This window comes from Anabas testudineus, chromosome 9, assembly GCF_900324465.2.
Source record: "Anabas testudineus chromosome 9, fAnaTes1.2, whole genome shotgun sequence".
Classification (NCBI taxonomy): domain Eukaryota; kingdom Metazoa; phylum Chordata; class Actinopteri; order Anabantiformes; family Anabantidae; genus Anabas; species Anabas testudineus.
The window spans coordinates 7,385,533-7,411,500 of record NC_046618.1 but is presented as its reverse complement, the minus strand read 5'-3'; the positions used below and the strand labels follow the sequence as shown (position 1 = coordinate 7,411,500).

Here is a 25,968-nt window from a genome sequence, read left to right as displayed (position 1 = left end):
CCTAGTTTTGATGGACCTGAACCTTCTCCCTGATGGCAACAGTTCAAAGAGAGAGTGTCCAGGGTGTGTAGTGTCCCTGAGAATGGTATATTCCACTTTTAACAGTACTGTGGAACGTGCAGTGTGAAATGCATTTGCCTTTTAAAGATTTGTTTCACTGGTGCATGGTGCCCTGTGCTTGATTATATTTTATTACTAATAGCCTAGCTAGAGGGATAAATTGCAGTAAATAATATCAGAAATACATGTTTCAAAGAATTTGAATTTTCAAATTTCCTATTTCCTGCATAAAATAAATGTCTGTGGACAAACCATCTGTAAACTCTTCAATGTGCACTTTGTACACTGAAGACAGACAAGTTGCAGGTTATTAGCTCTCCTGCTCCCTTGCTTACTCACAGCGTCTCGCTCTCACACATTTTTACCAAAATCTATCCTGCTGTTTACTTCAGTCTCACAAGCTTTATCTGTACGCTCATCATTGTTGATTTTGCAGTTCTCTGAAAAATAGGCAGAAAGTGATCAAATGCAAACCTACAGGATCCTGCAGGTGTTCGATGCCCCAGTCATCGAACCACACTACATGACCTTAAAGATGCATTCAGTTAGAAACAATGCAGCATGACAAACTACAAAACAGTGATCAATACATATTTGAATTGAAGGTGTCACCAATGGAAAGAGTTGACATGTTCATCATTTCTAAAGAGCTGCAGCAGCTCTCCAGCTCTCTTCTCTGGATGGTAGAATTTCACACAGTCTGTTTCTGCAAGAAGAAAGTAAGTAAATACTTAGTGCTAAATGTGGGCTAAGTAGACATGGAAAATAATGATAAAATTGTAATAATGCACCCTGATCCACCCTCCTGTCCACGCTGAAATCTATGAGCAGCAAAAAACTGTTCTTTTCAAGGTTGATTGTTTGTTTGTGTGAGTCAGAATCAGACATTACTGTTTTCATGGTTGTTGTACTCATAGACAGAAACAGCAGCTGGTTGTAAGACGCCCACTTTCAGCTTCTGGTGGATCCTATAACTGATGTCTGTGAGAAACCTGCAGAGAAATGTAAAGCCAAGGAGAGATACAGACAAATGCAATGCTCTGACTCATTGCAGTGCGTAACCCCCATATTAAAGCTGACGCCGTCCTACTTTGCTTTGAGCATTGTTTTTTTTTTAACACGAACAGCTTCATGAGGGTTCATTCACATACCACTAAAAGAACTGATGTCTTACCTTGTCCAGGTAGATGATGAGTGAGCCTCTTTCTGGTGTTCATCTATATTTTGCAATAATGACAGCTACACACACACATGTAAAAATGTGTCTCAGTATTATAAAAACACATCAAACACATCTCATATTAGTGACTATTGAGCTCTGTGTGTGCAGATCTCACCAAGTCCAGATCTGTTGTGTTAACGGTGAAGCCAGTTAGAAAGCCAATATCCAAGACTGACATGATTGCATCATGCTCCTCATCTTACTACAATACTTGTCAGTATTATTTTTATTTATTGTACTTACAAAACCTCTATTTTCAGCTTGTATATCTTTTTCATCTTCATCTATTTTCTCTGAAGCAACAAAACATCAATAAAGCATGAAATGTCTTCATATCAATGAAAAACGTATGGATGCACAGCAGACATCAATACAAAAATAGAGTAAATGAAGAGATACTGACACTGTATTACCACTGACATGTTAAATTTCACAGTCGCTCTCCTTCTCTAAAGGTAAAGCGTAATACAACGACACCATCTGTGACACAGACATAGCATTGCTTTTTAATATTGCATAAGATAATAAAATGAAAATGGTCACAGGTTAAAAGAACACAAGCTCAGAAAATAAGTTTCTTATTGTCTAGTTGACAACTGGATTTTTTTCTTGTTGGTCCAAACGTTTCACTACTAGAAATAGTGAAGAAGCTACTTGAATAACTACTGTAACATTTCAACCAACAAGAAGGAAGCCACAGTTGCACCAGGCTCATCTGGATGACTGAGAGTCTTTACAGATGCTTTACTTACTGTCAGCGTTGACTCTCCTCTGCCAGTGGCACTCACTGTCACATCCTGATTTATATCACTGGTCTGTGGGGATTTCAAATATACAGAAACACACGGATTCAATAAGTAGGAGACAACTAGAATTTATTAACATGCTACTGTGTGTGTTCTCACTTCAGATGTACTAGGGGCATAGGGGTTGTTGCTGGTAAAGTTGTACGTTACAGCCTTTGACCTGCCCGGCAACAAGATATCCACATTCAGGTCATTCTCTGGTCCTTTAGCACTGGACCAGTACTCTGCCACTGCCTGATACACTATTAAAGTAGCCTATAGAGGAAAGAGAAATCCGTCTGAACCCAGATACATTTCAAAATAGTAAAACAGTCCTAAAACATCAAATTCAAACCAAACTAAAGAATGAGTATGGAGTTACCTGAGTTGATCCATAACCTTCATCCATTGATCTCCGCAGTTTGTTGAACCATCTCACAACATGTCTGGCTTCTTTGAAGGCTTTTAGTAATGCAAGAGAAGAAGATGGTTGGAATTGTCTTTCCAAATATATTCATTACTGAACTTACTATTCAGTAATGTGAACAGTCAGGGGAAATTAAGCCTAAATCTCCCGCCCTTAAACTTCAGGTTCATGTTTATCATTCAACACTTCCATAAGTTTGACATACAGGGAAATTAAAGGTTGTTCTATGTGTTATCCTCCTGGATGTAAACAAGATCAAAGTATGGCGAGCATTTAAAGATTTTAAACTCCACAAGCTTCCAAAAATGATGGCTCTGAATACTCTGATATGTGCTCACCTTGGCCTTGACCAGACCTACTGATTGGCTGCACCTGGTTTTCCCCTGGACTATATATACAGATCTGTGAGTTTATCCCTCATGATCTGCATTCTCCTCGTCCTCCTTAAAAAGTAAAAAGGTTTCCCCCCCCCAATGTGGTTGGTTGTAGTAGAGAAGAAATTCATGGTCATGCATACACAATTGCAAAAGTGATTGTCAGAGATAAGTCAATACTCAACAAGTGCACTTTGTAAAATATAAGGTAGCATTATTAGATTTTTGAATTATACTGGATTAAATGTAATGTAATTTAATTTTCAAGGTTTTGTGGGTACGGCACTATATTAACCACTAGATGTCATCCACGTGTAACACGCTACAGTCTGTAAAAAGCAGGAGTGGATGGGAAGAGGATGTCTTCTCATTTCAAAAGGAGTTCCGTGTCAAATAATTGGAACAGCGCGGCTAATTCACCTGTTTTTAAGACATTTAGGTTAAATATCAAAAAATGAATTTAAAGAGAGAATTTCAACTTTAATTTAAAAGTATTGGAACAGGTAGTCTAAAAGTACATTAAAGCAAAACATTAGTAAAAACGTAATTAACTCCCCTCATCTCTCAGATTCAGAATGGTTGACCTTGCTCCTATAGACAGCCCTTTGGTTTTCATTGGTTGATTTATCCTTCGTTACAACAAAAGAAGGTTAAATCCAAGACAAAAACCAAGAGTAGTCTATTTATTGTTTGAACAAGCATTTCCACAGCTAGAGTCTATCTATCTGTCAAAACTTTGGAAATCTGATATTAAAGGGGCTTCACTCTGTTGTTTTATTTTTCAATATGTTTGCAGGGGACTGTTAATTACAATTGACCTAAATACTCTCCCAAAACCACCACTGTGATTTCTACTGGAATGACCATATGTGACCCTTTAAAACCACAGAAACCAGTACTACTTTATCTCTGTAAAATCCCCTTCAATAGAAATGTGATACTACCCTTCTGTTTAAAAAAGAGAAAACTTACATTAATTGTACACGGTCTTAGAGAGGTGTCATTATCATTATTTTGTCAATAAATGAAATGATGACTTCTATTATCTCTATTATTAACCCAGAAAATATAAAAAGCATGTTTGCAATTTTAGATATTGAGCTTCTAAACTGTTTAAAATAATGGTGGACTTATTCAGTAAACATATATAAAATCAGACATGACCTTGTCTGTGGTGCGATGGAGGACTCATGGTGCAGTCCAACCGTTTACTCCTTGATTTGGTTACATAAATTCAAATATTGTATGGGCAGACTGGGCTGGCACATTGTCAAAAATTACAACAGACACACAGAAAGACCCTTTTATCTAAAGGCACCTGTGAATCACTCTGAAACATAGAAACAGCGTCTTGTAAGTCCACTGAAGATCATTTTGACAAAATTTATAACCAGTCTAGTTAAAACAGGATCTGACCCTTATCTACTGTTATATACTAATAACATACATAATAAAATCCCTACAGTGTTTTTCAGTGGCAGGAACTGGGAGACTAGTCAGGATTAAGGGAAGGATGAATGCAGCAATGTACAAAGACATCCAAAACCTGTCCCAGAGCACTCTGGATCTCAGACTGGGCCCGAAGATTCATTTTTTCAACAGGACAATGACCTTAACACAGCCAATGATGGCACATTTGGTTTCTGGGTTTCTAGTTTCTGTTGAGCTTAGCCATGAGACCCTAGATATATGACAGCCTTTCCATGTAGAGAGGAAAATGAAAGAATTCCCATATTGTCTAGAAAGCTCTGTTAACAAAAGAGTGTTACATCAGAGCCCATTAAAAGCTGAATATAAAGCGTCTACCAAATGAGTGCAACATAGATTCACATCACTAACATACATGCACACAGTTCATTGTGTGCACACTTCAAAAATGAGCTTAAAACAAAAATATAAGAATGTCACAAAATAGTTTGAAGGTTTAGTCAGTAATCACTCATCTGATCTTTGCATGCAAGTGTGTGCCTGTGTGGGAAGTCAGTGTGATAAATTCACTAACAAACATGCCCTATCTATAAAGGAAGTATTTCAATCTTAACTGAGTGAGAAAAAGACAACTGCGGTCTGTTTGGCCTTTACTGTTTTTTCCCACTGTACAAGTGACATAATGACATTAATTGTATGAATAAATGCAGACAAAATCCATCCCTGGCAGTGTAGTGTTCTGTTACATTTTTAGTGGTCTGTGGGCTCTGGAGGGAGTACATGATGCTGTGTCTCTATTCTATTCAAGCTTGGCCTCTTTCTCCACTCTCTTGGTTGAGTCCTCTTGTTTACAATCACTGCTTTGGCCTCTGATATTAAATGCAGTCAGTCTGCGGCCTTCCTGTCTATTCTGCCTTTCTGTTCTTCTTAAAATAGCTTTTATGTGGTAGCCACCATGGGCTACCCCTGGATTTCCTTCCTGACCCATGCAGTGTTTGGTGCATTGCAGGTGTAACTGGGATGCCTCTTATGTGTTGGTGCCAAACTGACCAGACAGTAGATGTTGCTGCAGGAAACCACAATATTCATTTAAGGCCATGGCATACTTGCACGTCAACATGTTTGAGTCAGTCAAATAATAAAATAATATTATAATAAATTACATTTTAATAAAATAAAATAAATAAAATCACATTACCTTGAGCCACCTTTATGTGTCATTACTTTTTAAAATCGAGTAGAGTAGGGGGCATTTTAGGTGTAAGTAGACACCTTGAGTTGTGGGCCACAAATACACCACCAGAGGTTGAAAAAGGGCCACAAAGCATCATGCCAATAAAGACGGTGTTTCTGAGGCTACCTGAAGTCATGGAAAGGCTAAACGTCCAGAGTGTATTGGCCACTCGACATTAGAGTTGAATCTGAAAGTGCATACAACCTACTTGGTTTTATGTGAAAATGGATTTGTTTACTTCTGATTCACAATTGCGACATGACACCTCATAAATCACTAATGAATGAATGTTACTATCGATAAACCGCAAGTACAAAAGTACGGAAAGTGGATGCATCTAAATACAATTTTATTATATACAGTATATATACAGTGAGGGAAAAAATTATTTGAACCCCAGCTGATTTTGTAAGTTTGCCCACTAATAAAGAAATGATCAGTCTATAATTTCAATGGTAGGTGTATTTGAACAGTGAGAGACAACAATGACAAAAAAAAAATCCGGAAAAATGCGTTTCAAAAAGAGTTATAAATTAATTTGCATTTCCACGAAGGAAATAAGAATTTGATCCCTTTGAAAAACGTGCTTTAGTACTTGGTGGCAAAACCTTTGTTGGCAATCACAGAGGTCAGCCGTTTCTTGTAGTTGGCCACAAGGTTTGCACACATCTCAGGGGGGATTTTGGCCCACTCCTCTTTGCAGATCCGCTCCAAGTCATTAATGTTTCGTGGCTGATGTTTGGCAACTCGAACCTTTAGCTCCCTCCACAGATTTTCTATGGGATTAAGGTCTGGAGACTGACTAGGCCACTCCATGACCTTAATATGCTTCTTCTTGAGCCAGTCATTTGTTGCCTTGGCCGTGTGTTTTGGATCATTGTCATGCTGGACTACCCAACCACGACCCTTTTCAATGCCCTGACTGAGGGAAGGAGGTTCTCACCCAACATTTGACGGTACATGGCCCCATCCATCCTCCCTTTGATGCGGTGCAATTGTCCTGTCCCCTTGGCAGAAAAACACCCCCAAAGCATAATGTTTCTTCCTCCATATTTGACGGTGGGGGACGGTGTTTTTGGAGTCATAGGCAGCATTCCTCCTCCTCCAAACACGGCGAGTTGAGTTGATGCCAAAAAGCTCGATTTTGGTCTTATCTGACCACAACACTTTCACCCAGTCTTCCTCTGAATCAGTCAGATCAGTCAGATGTTCAGTGGCAAACTTCAAACGGGCCTGTAGATGGGCTTTCTTGAGCAGGGGGACCTTGCGGACACAGTAGGATTTCAGTCCTTCACGGCGTAGTGTGTTACCAACTGTTTTTTTGGTGCACAATCTTGTCCCTGACATCCTTGGAAAGCTCTTTGGTCTTGGCCATGGTGAAGAGTTTGGAATCTGGATTGATTGATTGCTTCTGTGGACAGGTCTCTTTTATACAGGTAACGAGCTGAGAGGGCTGCCAATGTCAGCTCGTTACCTGTATAAGATCCACGTAGGAGCTAGAGATCTTGCTGACGGATAGGGGATCAAATACTTATTTCCTTCATGGAAATGCAAATTAATTTATAACTCTTTTTGAAACGCATTTTTCTGAATTATTTTTGTCATTGTTGTGTCTCACTGTTCAAATAAACCTACCATTGAAATTATAGACGGATCATTTCTTTGTTAGTGGGCAAACTTACAAAATCAGCTGGGGTTCAAATAATTTTTTCCATCACTGGACATACATATATATATATATATATATATATATATATATATATATATCATTCTGAATGGGCCAGGTCTTTCATTTGTTCTGGTGTATTTCTACACTGAATTGGTCTCCTTAAATGTAACATAATAACAGATTGTTGACCTTTCTGTTATCAGATTAATTAAAACCTAAACATAATGTATATATTTTCCTATTTCTAGTTGCATAGCTGATTAAATGTAGGTGTCAGAATGTTGACCACAGCTGATCAGGGTGACCAGTTATGACACCATGGTTCTGGAACTGTGACACCACAGTGAGTCTGGGTCTCAGAACCTGTTTCTGCACAAACACTTTCCATTTAGAGTCGATACCCTGAACCGAGTACTGTCTCTGTGTTTGATTGTAACAAACCCTTAACTCTTGCAAAGCCAAGACTTTTACACTTTTGAGTAACCTCAACAACTGTATCAGAACAACCCACAACTCTGAAACTACAACACTGTTTCAAGTTGAACTCCAACTGCGAAGTGCAACGCTTGTTTAAGTGCCACTGCAGTTTTTTCACTTAGCTGAAATGGACAGGCATTTTAGCTCAAGACTTCAGGTAAGATTTACTTATTTCACAATGTTTTTATCTAAACTGTGCCCCTCAAGCTACTTTCCCTGGATTTCATTCCTATTTTGTTCAACATTTTACAGTGAGTTCATTCCCATTTAGTTGACAGGGTAATGCAGTGTCTTTAATAATATGTCATTTCAATTCAAACAGAAAAGGATAAATTCATGATTGATTCTAGGATCGAATCCTTGCTTTGGCATCTTGAGATACACTTTTTCTTTGAACTAGAATAACCTTGCTGTTATTGTCTCACATCAGTGGATGAAAAACAAAAAGTAAAATACTCAAGCACATATGACCTAATAGAAAACCGTGACCCAAACAAGTTTTACCAATTTATCTACAGTAAACAGAACCGAGTTAACTACAAATAAACTTAAAGTAGACATTTCAGCATTTCTTAATACTGAATGGCCTCAAAAATGTTTGATTTTAGTGCATTTATGATATTAATGTGTCAGCTGTGGTTATGTGTTCCACACAAGTACTTTTCCTTGACTACACTATATTCATCTGTATAAAGTGTAATTGTGTTGTTAAGATAAAACTCAATTCTTAGATATGCATTACACTTCTTATTGTGTTTCAGGGATCTGGACCAAGGCACGTCGGTGCTGCCTTTTATGGCCCAAAACTGCATGCACTGGGGACAGTGCAACTGCAGACCACCGGCCAGTTGCCTGAAAGCTCACTTGTGGAGAGCCTCAGAAAGGCTCTCGTTTCTGCAATCAGTGAGATAAAGGTCCTGAAGGAGGAAAACCAAGCCCTGAAGGAGCAGATTGACCTCCGGAAAAATCAGAGCCAGGTAGAGGTGAGCCAGCTCCAGGAGAAGCTCACAGAAAAAGATGAGCTCTTCAAAAAGGCCACAAAAGCCCACATGGACTGTCTGGCTCTGCTGGCTGAAAAAGACACGGAGGTAAAAACCAGTGAAGAGCACTGGGAGAAAAGATGTGAGGCTCTGAAGGAGAGCCTGCAACAGGAGATGGCTCACAGAGAGGAGGACTGGAGGAGAAAAGTGCAGGAGGTGGAGAACGAAAAGAACCTGCTCTGTGAGGAGTGGCACAGGAAAGAGGAAGAATGGAGGAAGAAGGAGAGCCGGAGTGAGGAGCACATCAACCTCCTCACGTCCAAGAACAAACTGCTTCTGGTACGATTGTTTGTTTCATCTTCAAATAATAACTGGATGAATTCACATAGCTTGGTTTACATAGTTTTTGCACATAAAAAAACAAACAATGCTTTTCCTCTTTTCAGGAAAAAGTCAAAGACCAAGAAGCAGAAAAGCCTGAGAACAAAGAAGGTGACAAGGTGGGAAGTGAACCACAGCTGAGTGACGAGAAACACGTCAACGACAAAAAAGAAAGAGAGACAAAGGAAGACCAGGAGGAGGTGAGACAGCTCCAGGAGAAGCTCAAGGAGAAAGACGAGCTCATCAAAAGAATCACAAAAAAAAGACAAGCTCGCACAAAAGCCCACATGGACTGTCTGGCTCTGCTGGTTAAAAAACACACGGAGGTAAAAACCAGTGAAGAGCACTGGGAGAAAAGATGTGAGGCTCTGAAGGAGAGCCTGCAACAGGAGATGGCTCACAGAGAGGAGGACTGGAGGAGAAAAGTGCAGGAGGTGGAGAACGAAAAGAACCTGCTCTGTGAGGAGTGGCACAGGAAGGAGGAAGAATGGAGGAAGAAGGAGAGCCGGAGTGAGGAGCACATCAACCTCCTCACTCCCAACAACAATCTGCTTCTGGTACGATTGTTTGTTTCATCTTCAAATAATAACTGGATGAATTCACACAGCTTGGTTTACAGAGCTTGAGAATTTGTTTTCATTTCTCTTTTCAGGAGGTCGTCAAACAAACAAAGGCTCAGGTAGAGCGCAAGATAGAGGAGGCGAGACAGCTCCAGGAGAAGCTCAAAGAGAATAATGATCTCATCAAAATAAACAAAATAAAAATACAAGCTTGCAGAAAAGCCAATAGGAACCGTCTGGCTCTGGTGGATAAAAACACACAGAGATAAAGACAAGTGACGAGCAGATCAACCTCCTCACGTCCAAGAACAATGGTACGATTGTTTGTTTCACCTTCAAATAACAACTGGTTGAATTCACACAGCTTGGTTTACAGAGCTTGACAATTTGTTTTCATTTCTTTTTTCAGGAAGTGGAAAAAGTCAAAGACCAAGAAGCAGAAAAGACTGAGAACAAAGAAGGTGACAAGGTGGGAAGTGAACCACAGCTGAGTGACGAGAAACACGTCAATGACAAAAAAGAAAGAGAGACAAATGAAGACAAGGAGAAAGACAAAGAACTGTTGGTAGCTGTAGCAGAGTACCCCTGTTCCTGAAATCCCACTCCCTATTACTCCTCCCTAACCCTCACCCATTCCTCCATTCCTCCCCTAAGTCCATCTCCTTTATCCTTCATAAAGACAAAGAACTGCAGGTAGCTATAGCAGAGTACCCCTGTTCCTGAAATCCCACTCCCTCTTCCTCTCCCAGCCTCACCCACTCCCTATTACTCCTCCCCAACCCTCACCCATTCCTCCACTCCACCTTTAAGTCAACCCACCTTTACGCCTTCCCCTTCCCACTTTACCCATTCCTCTTCACCCTTGTCTTCATGTTATCCACTCCCTCCACCCAACCGTCACTCAGCCCACCTTTACAGCTCAGCCTTCCCTTCTTGTAACTGTATTAAATTGTTTGTGTGTTATATTGCTGTCAACGGGTTATTATTGCATTTCTGTAATAAATTTGAATTCAAATCTCGTTCTATTTCTCTATCTAGCCAGATATCCCATGTGCCTAATGGTCTTCAATTGATACTTAACTCACATTGATCAAATAGTAAATGTTTATTAAACCTCCTACAAATGCAAAAGTGCAGGAAGTGGATCTATTATTCAATTTACATTTACTCAGTTAAGTAGTAGTAGCTGATGTAACACAGTCACTGTTTAATAGTGGTAGAAACTCAGGGATGGCAAATGAAATGTTTTCCTTTCCCGTAAATACACAGCAGCAACTTTGTTCTACATCAATCACTAGATATACGCTGGACATTTGGCTGCTATTTATTTTATTATTTATTATTATTATTATTATTTTATTTTCTTAAATATTCCACTTTTAACAGTACTGTGGAACGTGCAGTGTGAAATGCATTTGCCTTTGAAAGATTTGTTTCACTGGTGCATGGTGCCCCGTGCTTGATTATATTTTATTACTAATAGCCTAGCTAGAGGGATAAATTGCAGTAAATAATATCAGAAATACATGTTTCAAAGAATTTGAATTTTCAGATTTTCAATCTGTTTGTTTTCAATATAATTCAAAGTAAAAACAACACTGAAGGTCATTTTATTTCCTTCAACCTAACTAGTTCCAACATCCATACAGAGTGTATTTCTGCACCATCTCCTCTTACCTGAACAGGTAACGTTGTGTTTCTGTGTTTGACACTCTGTGTCTGTGGGCCAGTACTCGATCCGCGTTCCTTCACCTAGCACATAGCGATACCTGATTTAGAAGAAAAAGAGAGGAACGGTTCAAATGTTGGAATGCTGACAATATCAGTGCAAACAGACACAACACACTGACATCATTTCTTCTAGTTATATGAACATTTTCCTCACTAGTTATTGAGTTTAGGTTTGGCAAACTTATTTGAACGCTATAGTTTCAGGTTTAAAGGAAAAGAGCTTAACTTCTTTGATGGCTTCCAGTACCGGCATAAAATAAATGTCCGTGGACAAACCATCTGTAAACTCTTCAATGTGCACTTTGTACACTGAAGACAGACAAGTTGCAGATTATTAGCTCTCCTGCTCCCTTGCTTACTCACAGCGTTTCGCTCTCACACATTTTTACCAAAATCTATCCTGCTGTTTACTTCAGTCTCACAAGCTTTATCTGTACGCTCATCATTGTTGATTTTGCAGTTCTCTGAAAAATAGGCAGAAAGTGATCAAATGCAAACCTCCTGCAGGTGTTCGATGACAGGGGCATCGAACACCTGCAGGAGGTTTGCACGCTACATGACCTTAAAGATGCAGTCAATTAGAAACAATGCAGCATGACAAACTACAAAACAGTGATCAATACATATTTGAATTGAAGGTGTCACCAATGGAAACAGTTGACATGTTCATCATTTCTACAGAGCTGCAGCAGCTCTCCAGCTCTCTTCTCTGGATGGTAGAATTTCACACAGTCTGTTTCTGCAAGAAGAAAGTAAGTAAATACTTAGTGCTAAATGTGGGCTAAGTAGACATGGAAAATAATGATAAAATTGTAATAATGCACCCTGATCCACCCTCCTGTCCACGCTGAAATCTATGAGAAGCAAAAAACTGTTCTTTTCGAGGTTGATTGTTTGTTTGTGTGAGTCAGAATCAGACATTACTGTTTTCATGGATGTTGTACTCATAGACAGAAACAGCAGCTGGTTGTAAGACGCCCACTTTCAGCTTCTGGTGGATCGTAAAACTGATGTCTGTGAGAAACCTGCAGAGAAATGTAAAGCCAAGGAGAGATACAGACAAATGCAATGCTCTGACTCATTGCAGTGCGTCACCCCCATATTAAAGCTGACGCCGTCCTACTTTGCGTTGAACATTGTGTTTTTTTTTTAACACGAACAGCTTCATGAGGGTTCATTCACATACCACTAAAAGAACTGATGTCTTACCTTGTCCAGGTAGATGATGAGTGAGCCTCTTTCTGGTGTTCATCTTATATTTTGCAATAATGCGGGCACGTCATTCAGACAGCTACACACACACATGTAAAAATGTTTCTCAGTATTATGAAAACACATAAAACACATCTCATATTAGTGACTACTGAGCTCTGTGTGTGCAGATCTCACCAAGTCCAGATCTGTTGTGTTAACGGTGAAGCCAGTTAGAAAGCCAATATCCAAGACTGACATGATTGCATCATGCTCCTCATCTTACTACAATACTTGTCAGTATTATTTTTATTTATTGTACTTACAAAACCTCTATTTTCAGCTTGTATATCTTTTCATCTTCATCTATTTTCTCTGAAGCAACAAAACATCAATAAAGCATGAAATGTCTTCATATAAATGAAAAAAGTATGGATGCACAGCAGACATCAATACAAAAATAGAGTAAATGAAGAGATACTGACACTGTATTACCACTGACATGTTAAATTTCACAGTCGCTCTCCTTCTGTAAAGGTAAAGCGTAACACAACGACACCATCTGTGACACAGACATAGCATTGCTATTTAATATTGCATAAGATAATAAAATGAAAATGGTCACAGGTTAAAAGAACACAAGCTCAGAAAAAAAGTTTCTTATTGTCTAGTTGGTCCAAACGTTTCACTACTAGAAATAGTGAAGAAGCTACTTGAATAACTACTGTAACATTTCAACCAACAAGAAGGAAGCCACAGTTGCAGCTAGGCTCATCTGGATGACCGAGAGTCTTTACAGATGCTTTACTTACTGTCAGCGTTGACTCTCCTCTGCCAGTGGCACTCACTGTCACATCCTGATTTATATCACTGGTCTGTGGGGATTTCAAATATTCAGAAACACACAGATTCAATAAGTAGGAGACAACAAGAATGTTATCAACATGCTACTGTGTGTGTTCTCACTTCAGATGTACTAGTGGCATAGGGGTTGTTGCTGGTAAAGTTGTACGTTACAGCCTTTGACCTGCCCGGCAACAAGATATCCACATTCAGGTCATTCTCTGGTCCTTTAGCACTGGACCAGTACTCTGCCACTGGCTGATACACTATTAAAGTAGCCTATAGAGGAAAGAACCCAGATACATTTCAAAATAGTAAAACAGTCCTAAAAAATCAAATTCAAACCAAACTAAAGAATGAGTATGGAGTTACCTGAGTTGATCCATAACCTTCATCCATTGTTCTCCGCAGTTTGTTGAACCATCTCACAACATGTCTGGCTTCTTTGAAGGCTTTTAGTAATGCAAGAGAAGAAGATGGTTGGAATTGTCTTTCCAAATATATTCATTACTGAACTTACTATTCAGTAATGTGAACAGTCAGGGGAAATTAAGCCTAAATCTCCCGCCCTTAAACTTCAGGTTCATGTTTATCATTCAACACTTCCATAAGTTTGACATACAGGGAAATTAAAGGTTGTTCTATGTGTTATCCTCCTGGATGTAAACAAGATCAAAGTATGGCGAGCATTTAAAGATTTTAAACTCCACAAGCTGGGGACAGTGTTTCAACCCTATCACAGCATTTGTGCACCACTTCCTGTTGTAAAAACATACAGTCCACAAGTCTTTGTCCAGGGCTTTGCTGTGGGTGTGGACTCTTAATATGTAGCTGCAAAGAGGCTGCTGTGTCTGCACACACCACAACAGCCACAACCAAAACAGACCTTCTAGTCTATTTCCAAAAATGATGGCTCTGAATACTCTGATATGTGCTCACCTTGGCCTTGACCAGACCTACTGATTGGCTGCACCTGGTTTTCCCCTGGACTATATATACAGATCTGTGAGTTTATCCCTCCTGATCTGCATTCTCCTCGTCCTCCTTAAAAAGTAAAAAGGTTTCCCCCCCCAATGTGGTTGGTTGTAGTAGAGAGGAAATTCATGGTCATGCATACACAATTGCAAAAGTGATTGTCAGAGTTAGTCAATACTCAACAAGTGCACTTTGTAAAATATTAGGTAGCATTATTAGATTTTTGAATTATACCTGATTAAATGTAATGTAATTTAATTTTCAAGGTTTTGTGGGTACGGCACTATATTAACCACTAGATGTCATCCACGTGTAACACACTACAGTCTGTAAAAAGCAGGAGTGGATGGGAAGAGGATGTCTTCTCATTTCAAAAGGAGTTCCATGTCAAATAATTGGAACAGCGCGGCTAATTCACCTGTTTTTACCAAAGACATTAAGGTTAAATATCAAAAAATGAATTTAAAGAGAGAATTTCAACTTTAATTTAAAAGTATTGGAACAGGTAGTCTAAAAGTACATTAAAGCAAAACATTAGTAAAAACGTAATTAACTCCCCTCATCTCTCAGATTCAGAATGGTTGACCTTGCTCCTATAGACAGCCCTTTGGTTTTCATTGGTTGATTTATCCTTCGTTACAACAAAAGAAAGTTAAATCCAAGACAAAACCCAAGAGTAGTCTATTTATTGTTTGAACAAGCAATTCCACAGCTAGAGTCTATCTATCTGTTAAAATTTTGGAACTCTGATATTAAAGGGGCTTCACTCTGTTGTTTTATTTTTCAATATGTTTGCAGGGGACTGTTAATTACAATTGACCTAAATACTCTCCCAAAACCACCACTGTGATTTCTACTGGAATGACCATATGTGGCCCTTTAAAACCACAGAAACCAGTACTACTTTATCTCTGTAAAATCCCCTTCAATAGAAATGTGATACTACCCTTCTGTTTAAAAAAGAGAAAACTTACATTAATTGTACAGTGTAGTCTTAAAGAGGTGTCATTATCATTATTTTGTCAATAAATGAAATGATGACTTCTATTATCTCTATTATTAACCCATAAAATATAAAAAGCATGTTTGCAATTTTAGATATTGAGCTTCTAAACTGTTTAAAATAATGGTGGACTTATTCAGTAAACATATATAAAATCAGACATGACCTTCTCTGTGGTGCGATGGAGGACTCATGGTGCAGTCCAACCGTTTACTCCTTGATTTGGTTACATAAATTCAAATATTGTATGGGCAGACTGGGCTGGCACATTGTCAAAAATTACAACAGACACACAGAAAGACCCTTTTATCTAAAGGCACCTGTCAATCACTCTGAAACATAGAAACAGCGTCTTGTAAGTCCACTGAAGATCATTTAGACAAAATTTATAACCAGTCTAGTTAAAACAGGATCTGACCCTTATCTACTGTTATATACTAATAACATACATAATAAAATCCCTACAGTGTTTTTCAGTGGCAGGAACTGGGAGACTAGTCAGGATTAAGGGAAGGATGAATGCGGCGATGTACAAAGACATCCAAAACCTGTCCCAGAGCGCTCTGGATCTCAGACTGGGCCCGAAGATTCATTTTTTCAACAGGACAATGACCTTAACACAGCCAATGATGGCACATTTGGTTTCTGGGTTTCTAGTTTCTGTTGAGCTTAGTCATGAGACCCTAGATATATGACAGCCTTTCCATGTAGAGAGGAAAATGAAAGAATTCCCATATTGTCTAGAAAGCTCTGTTAACAAAAGAGTGTTACATCAGAGCCCATTAAAAGCTGAATATAAAGCGTCTACCAAATGAGTGCAACATAGATTCACATCACTAACATACATGCACACAGTTCATTGTGTGCACAGTTCAAAAATGAGCTTAAAACAAAAATATAAGAATGTCACAAAATAGTTTGAAGGTTTAGTCAGTAATCACTCATCTGATCTTTGCATGCAAGTGTGTGCCTGCGTGGGAAGTCAGTGTGATAAATTCACTAACAAACATGCCCTATCTATAAAGGAAGTACTTCAATCTTAACTGAGTGAGAAAAAGACAACTGCGGTCTGTTTGGCCTTTACTGTTTTTTCCCACTGTACAAGTGACATAACGACATTAATTGTATGAATAAATGCAGACAAAATCCATCCCTGGCAGTGTAGTGTCCTGTTACATTTCTAGTGGTCTGTGGGCTCTGGAGGGAGTACATGATGCTGTGTCTCTATTCTATTCGAGCTTGGCCTCTTTCTCCACTCTCTTGGTTGAGTCCTCTTGTTTACAATCACTGCTTTGGCCTCTGATATTAAATGCAGTCAGTCTGCAGCCTTCCTGTCTATTCTGCCTTTCTGTTCTTCTTAAAATAGCTTTCATGTGGTAGCCACCATGGGCTACCCCTGGATTTCCTTCCTGACCCATGCAGTGTTTGGTGCATTGCAGGTGTAACTGGGATGCCTCTTATGTGTTGGTGCCAAACTGACCAGACAGTAGATGTTGCTGCAGGAAACCACAATATTCATTTAAGGCCATGGCATACTTGCACGTCAACATTGTTTGAGTCAGTCAAAATAAATAAAATAATATTATAATAAATTACATTTTAATAAAATAAAATAAATAAAAATCACATTACCTTGAGCCACCTTTATGTGTCATTACTTTTTAAAAATAGAGTACATTTAGGGAGGCTTATTTTAGTTGTGTAAGTAGACACCTTGAATAAGGGCCACAAATACACCAATACAGAGGTGTTTCTGTATGAAAAGGGCTACTTTATTTCACCACATTTGTCTGACACTACTACTACTAGTTACATAGATTCTTCATTCACAATAATCACCTAATAAATAATGAAATGTTACTATCGATAAACCTGCAAGTACAAAAGTACGGAAAGTGGATGCATCTAAAATACAATTTATTATATACAGTATATATACAGTGAGGGAAAAAATTATTTGAACCCCAGCTGATTTTGTAAGTTTGCCCACTAATAAAGAAATGATCAGTCTATAATTTCAATGGTAGGTGTATTTGAACAGTGAGAGACAACAATGACAAAAAAAAAATCCGGAAAAATGCGTTTCAAAAAGAGTTATAAATTAATTTGCATTTCCACGAAGGAAATAAGAATTTGATCCCTTTGAAAAACGTGCTTTAGTACTTGGTGGCAAAACCTTTGTTGGCAATCACAGAGGTCAGCCGTTTCTTGTAGTTGGCCACAAGGTTTGCACACATCTCAGGGGGGATTTTGGCCCACTCCTCTTTGCAGATCCGCTCCAAGTCATTAATGTTTCGTGGCTGATGTTTGGCAACTCGAACCTTTAGCTCCCTCCACAGATTTTCTATGGGATTAAGGTCTGGAGACTGACTATGCCACTCCATGACCTTAATATGCTTCTTCTTGAGCCAGTCATTTGTTGCCTTGGCCGTGTGTTTTGGATCATTGTCATGCTGGACTACCCAACCACGACCCTTTTCAATGCCCTGACTGAGGGAAGGAGGTTCTCACCCAACATTTGACGGTACATGGCCCCATCCATCCTCCCTTTGATGCGGTGCAATTGTCCTGTCCCCTTGGCAGAAAAACACCCCCAAAGCATAATGTTTCTTCCTCCATATTTGACGGTGGGGGACGGTGTTTTTGGAGTCATAGGCAGCATTCCTCCTCCTCCAAACACGGCGAGTTGAGTTGATGCCAAAAAGCTCGATTTTGGTCTTATCTGACCACAACACTTTCACCCAGTCTTCCTCTGAATCAGTCAGATCAGTCAGATGTTCAGTGGCAAACTTCAAACGGGCCTGTAGATGGGCTTTCTTGAGCAGGGGGACCTTGCGGACACAGTAGGATTTCAGTCCTTCACGGCGTAGTGTGTTACCAACTGTTTTTTTGGTGCACAATCTTGTCCCTGACATCCTTGGAAAGCTCTTTGGTCTTGGCCATGGTGAAGAGTTTGGAATCTGGATTGATTGATTGCTTCTGTGGACAGGTCTCTTTTATACAGGTAACGAGCTGAGAGGGCTGCCAATGTCAGCTCGTTACCTGTATAAGATCCACCTAGGAGCTAGAGATCTTGCTGACGGATAGGGGATCAAATACTTATTTCCTTCATGGAAATGCTAATTAATTTATAACTCTTTTTGAAACGCATTTTTCTGAATTATTTTTGTCATTGTTGTGTCTCACTGTTCAAATAAACCTACCATTGAAATTATAGACGGATCATTTCTTTGTTAGTGGGCAAACTTACAAAATCAGCTGGGGTTCAAATAATTTTTTCCATCACTGGACATACATATATATATATATATATATATATATATATATATATATATATATATATATATATATATATATATATATATATATATATATATATATATATATATATATATATATATATATATATATATCATTCTGAATGGGCCAGGTCTTTCATTTGTTCTGGTGTATTTCTACACTGAATTGGTCTCCTTAAATGTAACATAATAACAGATTGTTGACCTTTCTGTTATCAGATTAATTAAAACCTAAACATAATGTATATATTTTCCTATTTCTAGTTGCATAGCTGATTAAATGTAGGTGTCAGAATGTTGACCACAGCTGATCAGGGTGACCAGTTATGACATCATGGTTCTGGAACTGTGACACCACAGTGAGTCTGGGTCTCAGAACCTGTTTCTGCACAAACACTTTCCATTTAGAGTCGATACCCTGAACCGAGTACTGTCTCTGTGTTTGATTGTAACAAACCCTTAACTCTTGCAAAGCCAAGACTTTTACACTTTTGAGTAACCTCAACAACTGTATCAGAACAACCCACAACTCTGAAACTACAACACTGTTTCAAGTTGAACTCCAACTGCGAAGTGCAACGCTTGTTTAAGTGCCACTGCAGTTTTTTCACTTAGCTGAAATGGACAGGCATTTTAGCTCAAGACTTCAGGTAAGATTTACTTATTTCACAATGTTTTTATCTAAACTGTGCCCCTCAAGCTACTTTCCCTGGATTTCATTCCTATTTTGTTCAACATTTTACAGTGAGTTCATTCCCATTTAGTTGACAGGGTAATGCAGTGTCTTTAATAATATGTCATTTCAATTCAAACAGAAAAGGATAAATTCATGATTGATTCTAGGATCGAATCCTTGCTTTGGCATCTTGAGATACACTTTTTCTTTGAACTAGAATAACCTTGCTGTTATTGTCTCACATCAGTGGATGAAAAACAAAAAGTAAAATACTCAAGCACATATGACCTAATAGAAAACCGTGACCCAAACAAATTTTACCAATTTATCTACAGTAAACAGAACCGAGTTAACTACAAATAAACTTAAAGTAGACATTTCAGCATTTCTTAATACTGAATGGCCTCAAAAATGTTTGATTTTAGTGCATTTATGATATTAATGTGTCAGCTGTGGTTATGTGTTCCACACAAGTACTTTTCCTTGACTACACTATATTCATCTGTATAAAGTGTAATTGTGGTGTTAAGATAAAACTCAATTCTTAGATATGCATTACACTTCTTATTGTGTTTCAGGGATCTGGACCAAGGCACGTCGGTGCTGCCTTTTATGGCCCAAAACTGCATGCACTGGGGACAGTGCAACTGCAGACCACCGGCCAGTTGCCTGAAAGCTCACTTGTGGAGAGCCTCAGAAAGGCTCTCGTTTCTGCAATCAGTGAGATAAAGGTCCTGAAGGAGGAAAACCAAGCCCTGAAGGAGCAGATTGACCTCCGGAAAAATCAGAGCCAGGTAGAGGTGAGCCAGCTCCAGGAGAAGCTCACAGAAAAAGATGAGCTCTTCAAAAAGGCCACAAAAGCCCACATGGACTGTCTGGCTCTGCTGGCTGAAAAAGACACGGAGGTAAAAACCAGTGAAGAGCACTGGGAGAAAAGATGTGAGGCTCTGAAGGACAACCTGCAACAGGAGATGGCTCACAGAGAGGAGGACTGGAGGAGAAAAGTGCAGGAGGTGGAGAACGAAAAGAACCTGCTCTGTGAGGAGTGGCACAGGAAGGAGGAAGAATGGAGGAAGAAGGAGAGCCGGAGTGACGAGCACATCAACCTCCTCACGTCCAAGAACAAACTGCTTCTGGTACGATTGTTTGTTTCATCTTCAAATAATGACTGGACGAATTCACACAGCTTGGTTTACATAGTTTTTGCACATAAAAAAACAAACAATGTTTTTCCTCTTTTCAGGAAAAAGTAAAAGACCAAGAAGCAGAAAAGCCTGAGAACAAAGAAGGTGACAAGGTGGGAAGTGAACCACAGCTGAGTGACGAGAAACACGTCAACGACAAAAAAGAAAGAGAGACAAAGGAAGACCAGGAGGAGGTGAGACAGCTCCAGGAGAAGCTCAAGGAGAAAGACGAGCTCATCAAAAGAATCACAAAAAAAAGACAAGCTCGCACAAAAGCCCACATGGACTGTCTGGCTCTGCTGGTTAAAAAACACACAGAGGTAAAAACCAGTGAAGAGCACTGGGAGAAAAGATGTGAGGCTCTGAAGGAGAGTCTGCAACAGGAGATGGCTCACAGAGAGGAGGACTGGAGGAGAAAAGTGCAGGAGGTGGAGAACGAAAAGAACCTGCTCTGTGAGGAGTGGCACAGGAAGGAGGAAGAATGGAGGAAGAAGGAGAGCCGGAGTGAGGAGCACATCAACCTCCTCACTCCCAACAACAATCTGCTTCTGGTACGATGGTTTGTTTCATCTTCAAATAATAACTGGATGAATTCACACAGCTTGGTTTACAGAGCTTGAGAATTTGTTTTCATTTCTCTTTTCAGGAGGTCGTCAAACAAACAAAGGCTCAGGTAGAGCGCAAGATAGAGGAGGCGAGACAGCTCCAGGAGAAGCTCAAAGAGAATAATGATCTCATCAAAATAAACCAAAAAAAAATACAAGCTTGCAGAAAAGCCAATAGGAACCGTCTGGCTCTGGTGGCTAAAAACCACACAGAGATAAAGACAAGTGACGAGCAGATCAACCTCCTCACGTCCAAGAACAATGGTACGATTGTTTGTTTCACCTTCAAATAACGACTGGTTGAATTCACACAGCTTGGTTTACAGAGCTTGACAATTTGTTTTCATTTCTTTTTTCAGGAAGTGGAAAAAGTCAAAGACCAAGAAGCAGAAAAGACTGAGAACAAAGAAGGTGACAAGGTGGGAAGTGAACCACAGCTGAGTGACGAGAAACACGTCAACGACAAAAAAGAAAGAGAGACAAATGAAGACAAGGAGAAAGACAAAGAACTGTTGGTAGCTGTAGCAGAGTACCCCTGTTCCTGAAATCCCACTCCCTATTACTCCTCCCTAACCCTCACCCATTCCTCCATTCCTCCCCTAAGTCCATCTCCTTTATCCTTCATAAAGACAAAGAACTGCAGGTAGCTATAGCAGAGTACCCCTGTTCCTGAAATCCCACTCCCTCTTCCTCTCCCAGCCTCACCCACTCCCTATTACTCCTCCCCCACCCTCACCCATTCCTCCACTCCACCTTTAAGTCAACCCACCTTTACGCCTTCCCCTTCCCACTTTACCCATTCCTCTTCACCCTTGTCTTCATGTTATCCACTCCCTCCACCCAACCGTCACTCAGCCCACCTTTACAGCTCAGCCTTCCCTTCTTGTAACTGTATTAAATTGTTTGTGTGTTATATTGCTGTCAACATGTTATTATTGCATTTCTGTAATAAATTTGAATTCAAATCTCGTTCTATTTCTCTATCTAGCCAGATATCCCATGTGCCTAATGGTCTTCAATTGATACTTAACTCACATTGATCAAATAGTAAATGTTTATTAAACCTCCTACAAATGCAAAAGTGCAGGAAGTGGATCTATTATTCAATTTACATTTACTCAGTTAAGTAGTAGTAGCTGATGTAACACAGTCACTGTTTAATAGTGGTAGAAACTCAGGGATGGCAAATGAAATGTTTTCCTTTCCCGTAAATACACAGCAGCAACTTTGTTCTACATCAATCAATAGATATACGCTGGACATTTGGCTGCTATTTATTTTATTATTTATTATTATTATTATTATTTTATTTTCTTAAATATTCCACTTTTAACAGTACTGTGGAACGTGCAGTGTGAAATGCATTTGCCTTTTAAAGATTTGTTTTACTGGTGCATGGTGCCCTGTGCTTGATTATATTTTATTGCTAATAGCCTAGCTAGAGGGATAAATTGCAGTAAATAATATCAGAAATACATGTTTCAAAGAATTTGAATTTTCAGATTTTCAATCTGTTTGTTTTCAATATAATTCAAAGTAAAAACAACACTGAAGGTCATTTTATTTCCTCCAACCTAACTAGTTCCAACATCCATACAGAGTGTATTTCTGCACCATCTCCTCTTACCTGAACAGGTAACGTTGTGTTTCTGTGTTTGACACTCTGTGTCTGTGGGCCAGTACTCGATCCGCGTTCCTTCACCTAGCACATAGCGATACCTGATTTAGAAGAAGAAGAGAGGAACGGTTCAAATGTTGGAATGCTGACAATATCAGTGCAAACAGACACAACACACTGACATCATTTCTTCTAGTTATATGAACATTTTCCTCACTAGTTATTGAGTTTAGGTTTGGCAAACTTATTTGAACGCTATAGTTTCAGGTGTAAAGGAAAAGAGCTTAACTTCTTTGATGGCTTCCAGTACCCGCATAAAATAAATGTCCGTGGACAAACCATCTGTAAACTCTTCAATGTGCACTTTGTTCACTGAAGACAGACAAGTTGCAGATTATTAGCTCTCCTGCTCCCTTGCTTACTCACAGCGTCTCGCTCTCACACATTTTTACCAAAATCTATCCTGCTGTTTACTTCAGTCTCACAAGCTTTATCTGTACGCTCATCATTGTTGATTTTGCAGTTCTCTGAAAAATAGGCAGAAAGTGATCAAATGCAAACCTCCTGCAGGTGTTCGATGACTGGGGCATCGAACACCTGCAGGAGGTTTGCACGCTACATGACCTTAAAGATGCAGTCAATTAGAAACAATGCAGCATGACAAACTACAAAACAGTGATCAATACATATTTGAATTGAAGGTGTCACCAATGGAAACAGTTGACATGTTCATCATTTCTAAAGAGCTGCAGCAGCTCTCGAGCTCTCTTCTCTGGATGGTAGAATTTCATACAGTCTGTTTCTGCAAGAAGAAAGTAAGTAAATACTTAGTGCTAAATGTGGGCTAAGTAGACATGGAAAATAATGATAAAATTGTAATAATGCACCCTGATCCACCCTCCTGTCCACGCTGAAATCTATGAGAAGCAAAAAACTGTTCTTTTCGAGGTTGATTGTTTGTTTGTGTGAGTCAGAATCAGACATTACTGTTTTCATGGATGTTGTACTCATAGACAGAAACAGCAGCTTGGTTGTAAGACGCCCACTTTCAGCTTCTGGTGGATCCTAAAACTGATGTCTGTGAGAAACCTGCAGAGAAATGTAAAGCCAAGGAGAGATACAGACAAATGCAATGCAGCTTGTATATCTTTTCATCTTCATCTACTTTCTCTGAAGCAACAAAACATCAATAAAGCATGAAATGTCTTCATATAAATGAAAAAAGTATGGATGCACAGCAGACATCAATACAAAAATAGAGTAAATGAAGAGATACTGACACTGTATTACCTAGGATGAGCGCCACTGACATGTTAAATTTCACAGTCGCTCTCCTTCTCTAAAGGTAAAGCGTGACACAACGACACCATCTGTGACACAGACATAGCATTGCTTTTTAATATTGCATAAGATAATAAAATGGTCACAGGTTAAAAGAACACAAGCTCAGAAAAAAAGTTTCTTATTGTCTAGTTGACAACTGGATTTTTTTCTTGTTGGTCCAAACGTTTCACTACTAGAAATAGTGAAGAAGCTACTTGAATAACTACTGTAACATTTCAACCAACAAGAAGGAAGCCACAGTTGCACTAGGCTCATCTGGATGACTGAGAGTCTACAGATGCTTTACTTACTGTCAGCGTTGACTCTCCTCTGCCAGTGGCACTCACTGTCACATCCTGATTTATATCACTGGTCTGTGGGGATTTCAAATATACAGAAACACACGGATTCAATAAGAATCAACAAGAATGTTATTAACATGCTACTGTGTGTGTTCTCACTTCAGATGTACTAGTGGCATAGGGGTTGTTGCTGGTAAAGTTGCACGTTACAGCCTTTGACCTGCCCGGCAACAAGATATCCACATTCAGGTCATTCTCTGGTCCTTTAGCACTGGACCAGTACTCTGCCACTGCCTGATACACTATTAAAGTAGCCTATAGAGGAAAGAGAAATCCGTCTGAACCCAGATACATTTCAAAATAGTAAAACAGTCCTAAAATATCAAATTAAAACCAAACTAAAGAATGAGTATGGAGTTACCTGAGCTGATCCATAACCTTCATCCATTGATCTCTGGCTTCTTTGAAGGCTTTTAGTAATGCAAGAGAAGAAGATGGTTGGAATTGTCTTTCCAAATATATTCATTACTGAACTTACTATTCAGTAATGTGAACAGTCAGGGGAAATTAAGCCTAAATCTCCCGCCCTTAAACTTCAGGTTCATGTTTATCATTCAACACTTCCATAAGTTTGACATACAGGGAAATGAAAGGTGGTTCTATGTGTTATCCTCCTGGATGTAAACAAGATCAAAGTATGGCGAGCATTTAAAGATTTTAAACTCCACAAGCTGGGGACAGTGTTTCAACCCTATCACAGCATTTGTGCACCACTTCCTGTTGTAAAAACATACAGTCCACAAGTCTTTGTCCAGGGCTTTGCTGTGGGTGTGGACTCTTAATATGTAGCTGCAAAGAGGCTGCTGTGTCTGCACACACCACAACAGCCACAACCAAAACAGACCTTCTAGTCTATTTCCAAAAATGATGGCTCTGAATACTCTGATATGTGCTCACCTTGGCCTTGACCAGACCCAGAAGAGTGTATGCTGTGGCCTTCAGTGTGTATGCTTGTCTTCCAGCCACGGGCCACGCTTAGAAGCTGAACTGCATATACTTTATGCTCCACCTTAGCCAGATCCACATGCACCTTAAAAAAAAAAAAAAAAAAAACTCAAATGGATGCAGTGGGGTTGTCCTGATTCCAGCCTCCTTGCTGCCTGTCTTCCTCTCGTGCCCTTTTTTGGTCAACTTCCTGTTTCCTCCTCCCAGTCGAATTACCCTCACCCACTGATTGGCTGCACCTGGTTTTCCCCTGGACTATATATACAGATCTGTGAGTTTATCCCTCCTGATCTGCATTCTCCTCGTCTTCCTTCCCCTGCTCACAGTACCGGTCTTGATCCTGTCTCTGTCTAATCCCCCTTCCTGGATCTGTACTCCTTCTGCCCTGCATGATTCCCCTCACCAGACCTGCCTGACCCGTACCCGTCTTCAGCCTACCCCTCAGCTACTGTGAGTTTTCATCTGACTTGTTCTCTCCTTTGTTTGTTCCCTTCCCTGCTCGGACTGCTTGGACCTCCTAAGTGTTTTGACCTGGACGTTCTTTTCTATTGTGGATTTTGTTTGCCGGACTCATCTCTGAACTGCATCAGCTGGATACGACCTGGCTCACCCTTGA

General features: G+C 39.6%; 1 protein-coding gene and 2 pseudogenes across 1 annotated transcript; 1 reads left to right on the top strand and 2 right to left on the bottom strand.

Annotated features, from left to right (window-relative positions):
- Window positions 1–668: 668 nt before the first annotated feature.
- On the bottom strand, window positions 669–11,452 carry LOC113150439 (annotated as a pseudogene).
- Window positions 11,453–12,272: 820 nt separating this feature from the next.
- LOC113150136 lies at window positions 12,273–24,795 on the bottom strand (annotated as a pseudogene).
- On the top strand, window positions 19,075–22,003 carry LOC113150135 (golgin subfamily A member 6-like protein 1). Its single transcript, XM_026342523.1, has 5 exons — window positions 19,075–19,289; window positions 19,894–20,451; window positions 20,559–21,050; window positions 21,146–21,368; window positions 21,464–22,003. The coding sequence occupies exons 1-5, from the start codon at window positions 19,260–19,262 to the stop codon at window positions 21,502–21,504; spliced, it is 1,344 nt and encodes a 447-aa protein (XP_026198308.1). The 5' UTR covers window positions 19,075–19,259; the 3' UTR covers window positions 21,505–22,003.
- Window positions 24,796–25,968: the final 1,173 nt, after the last annotated feature.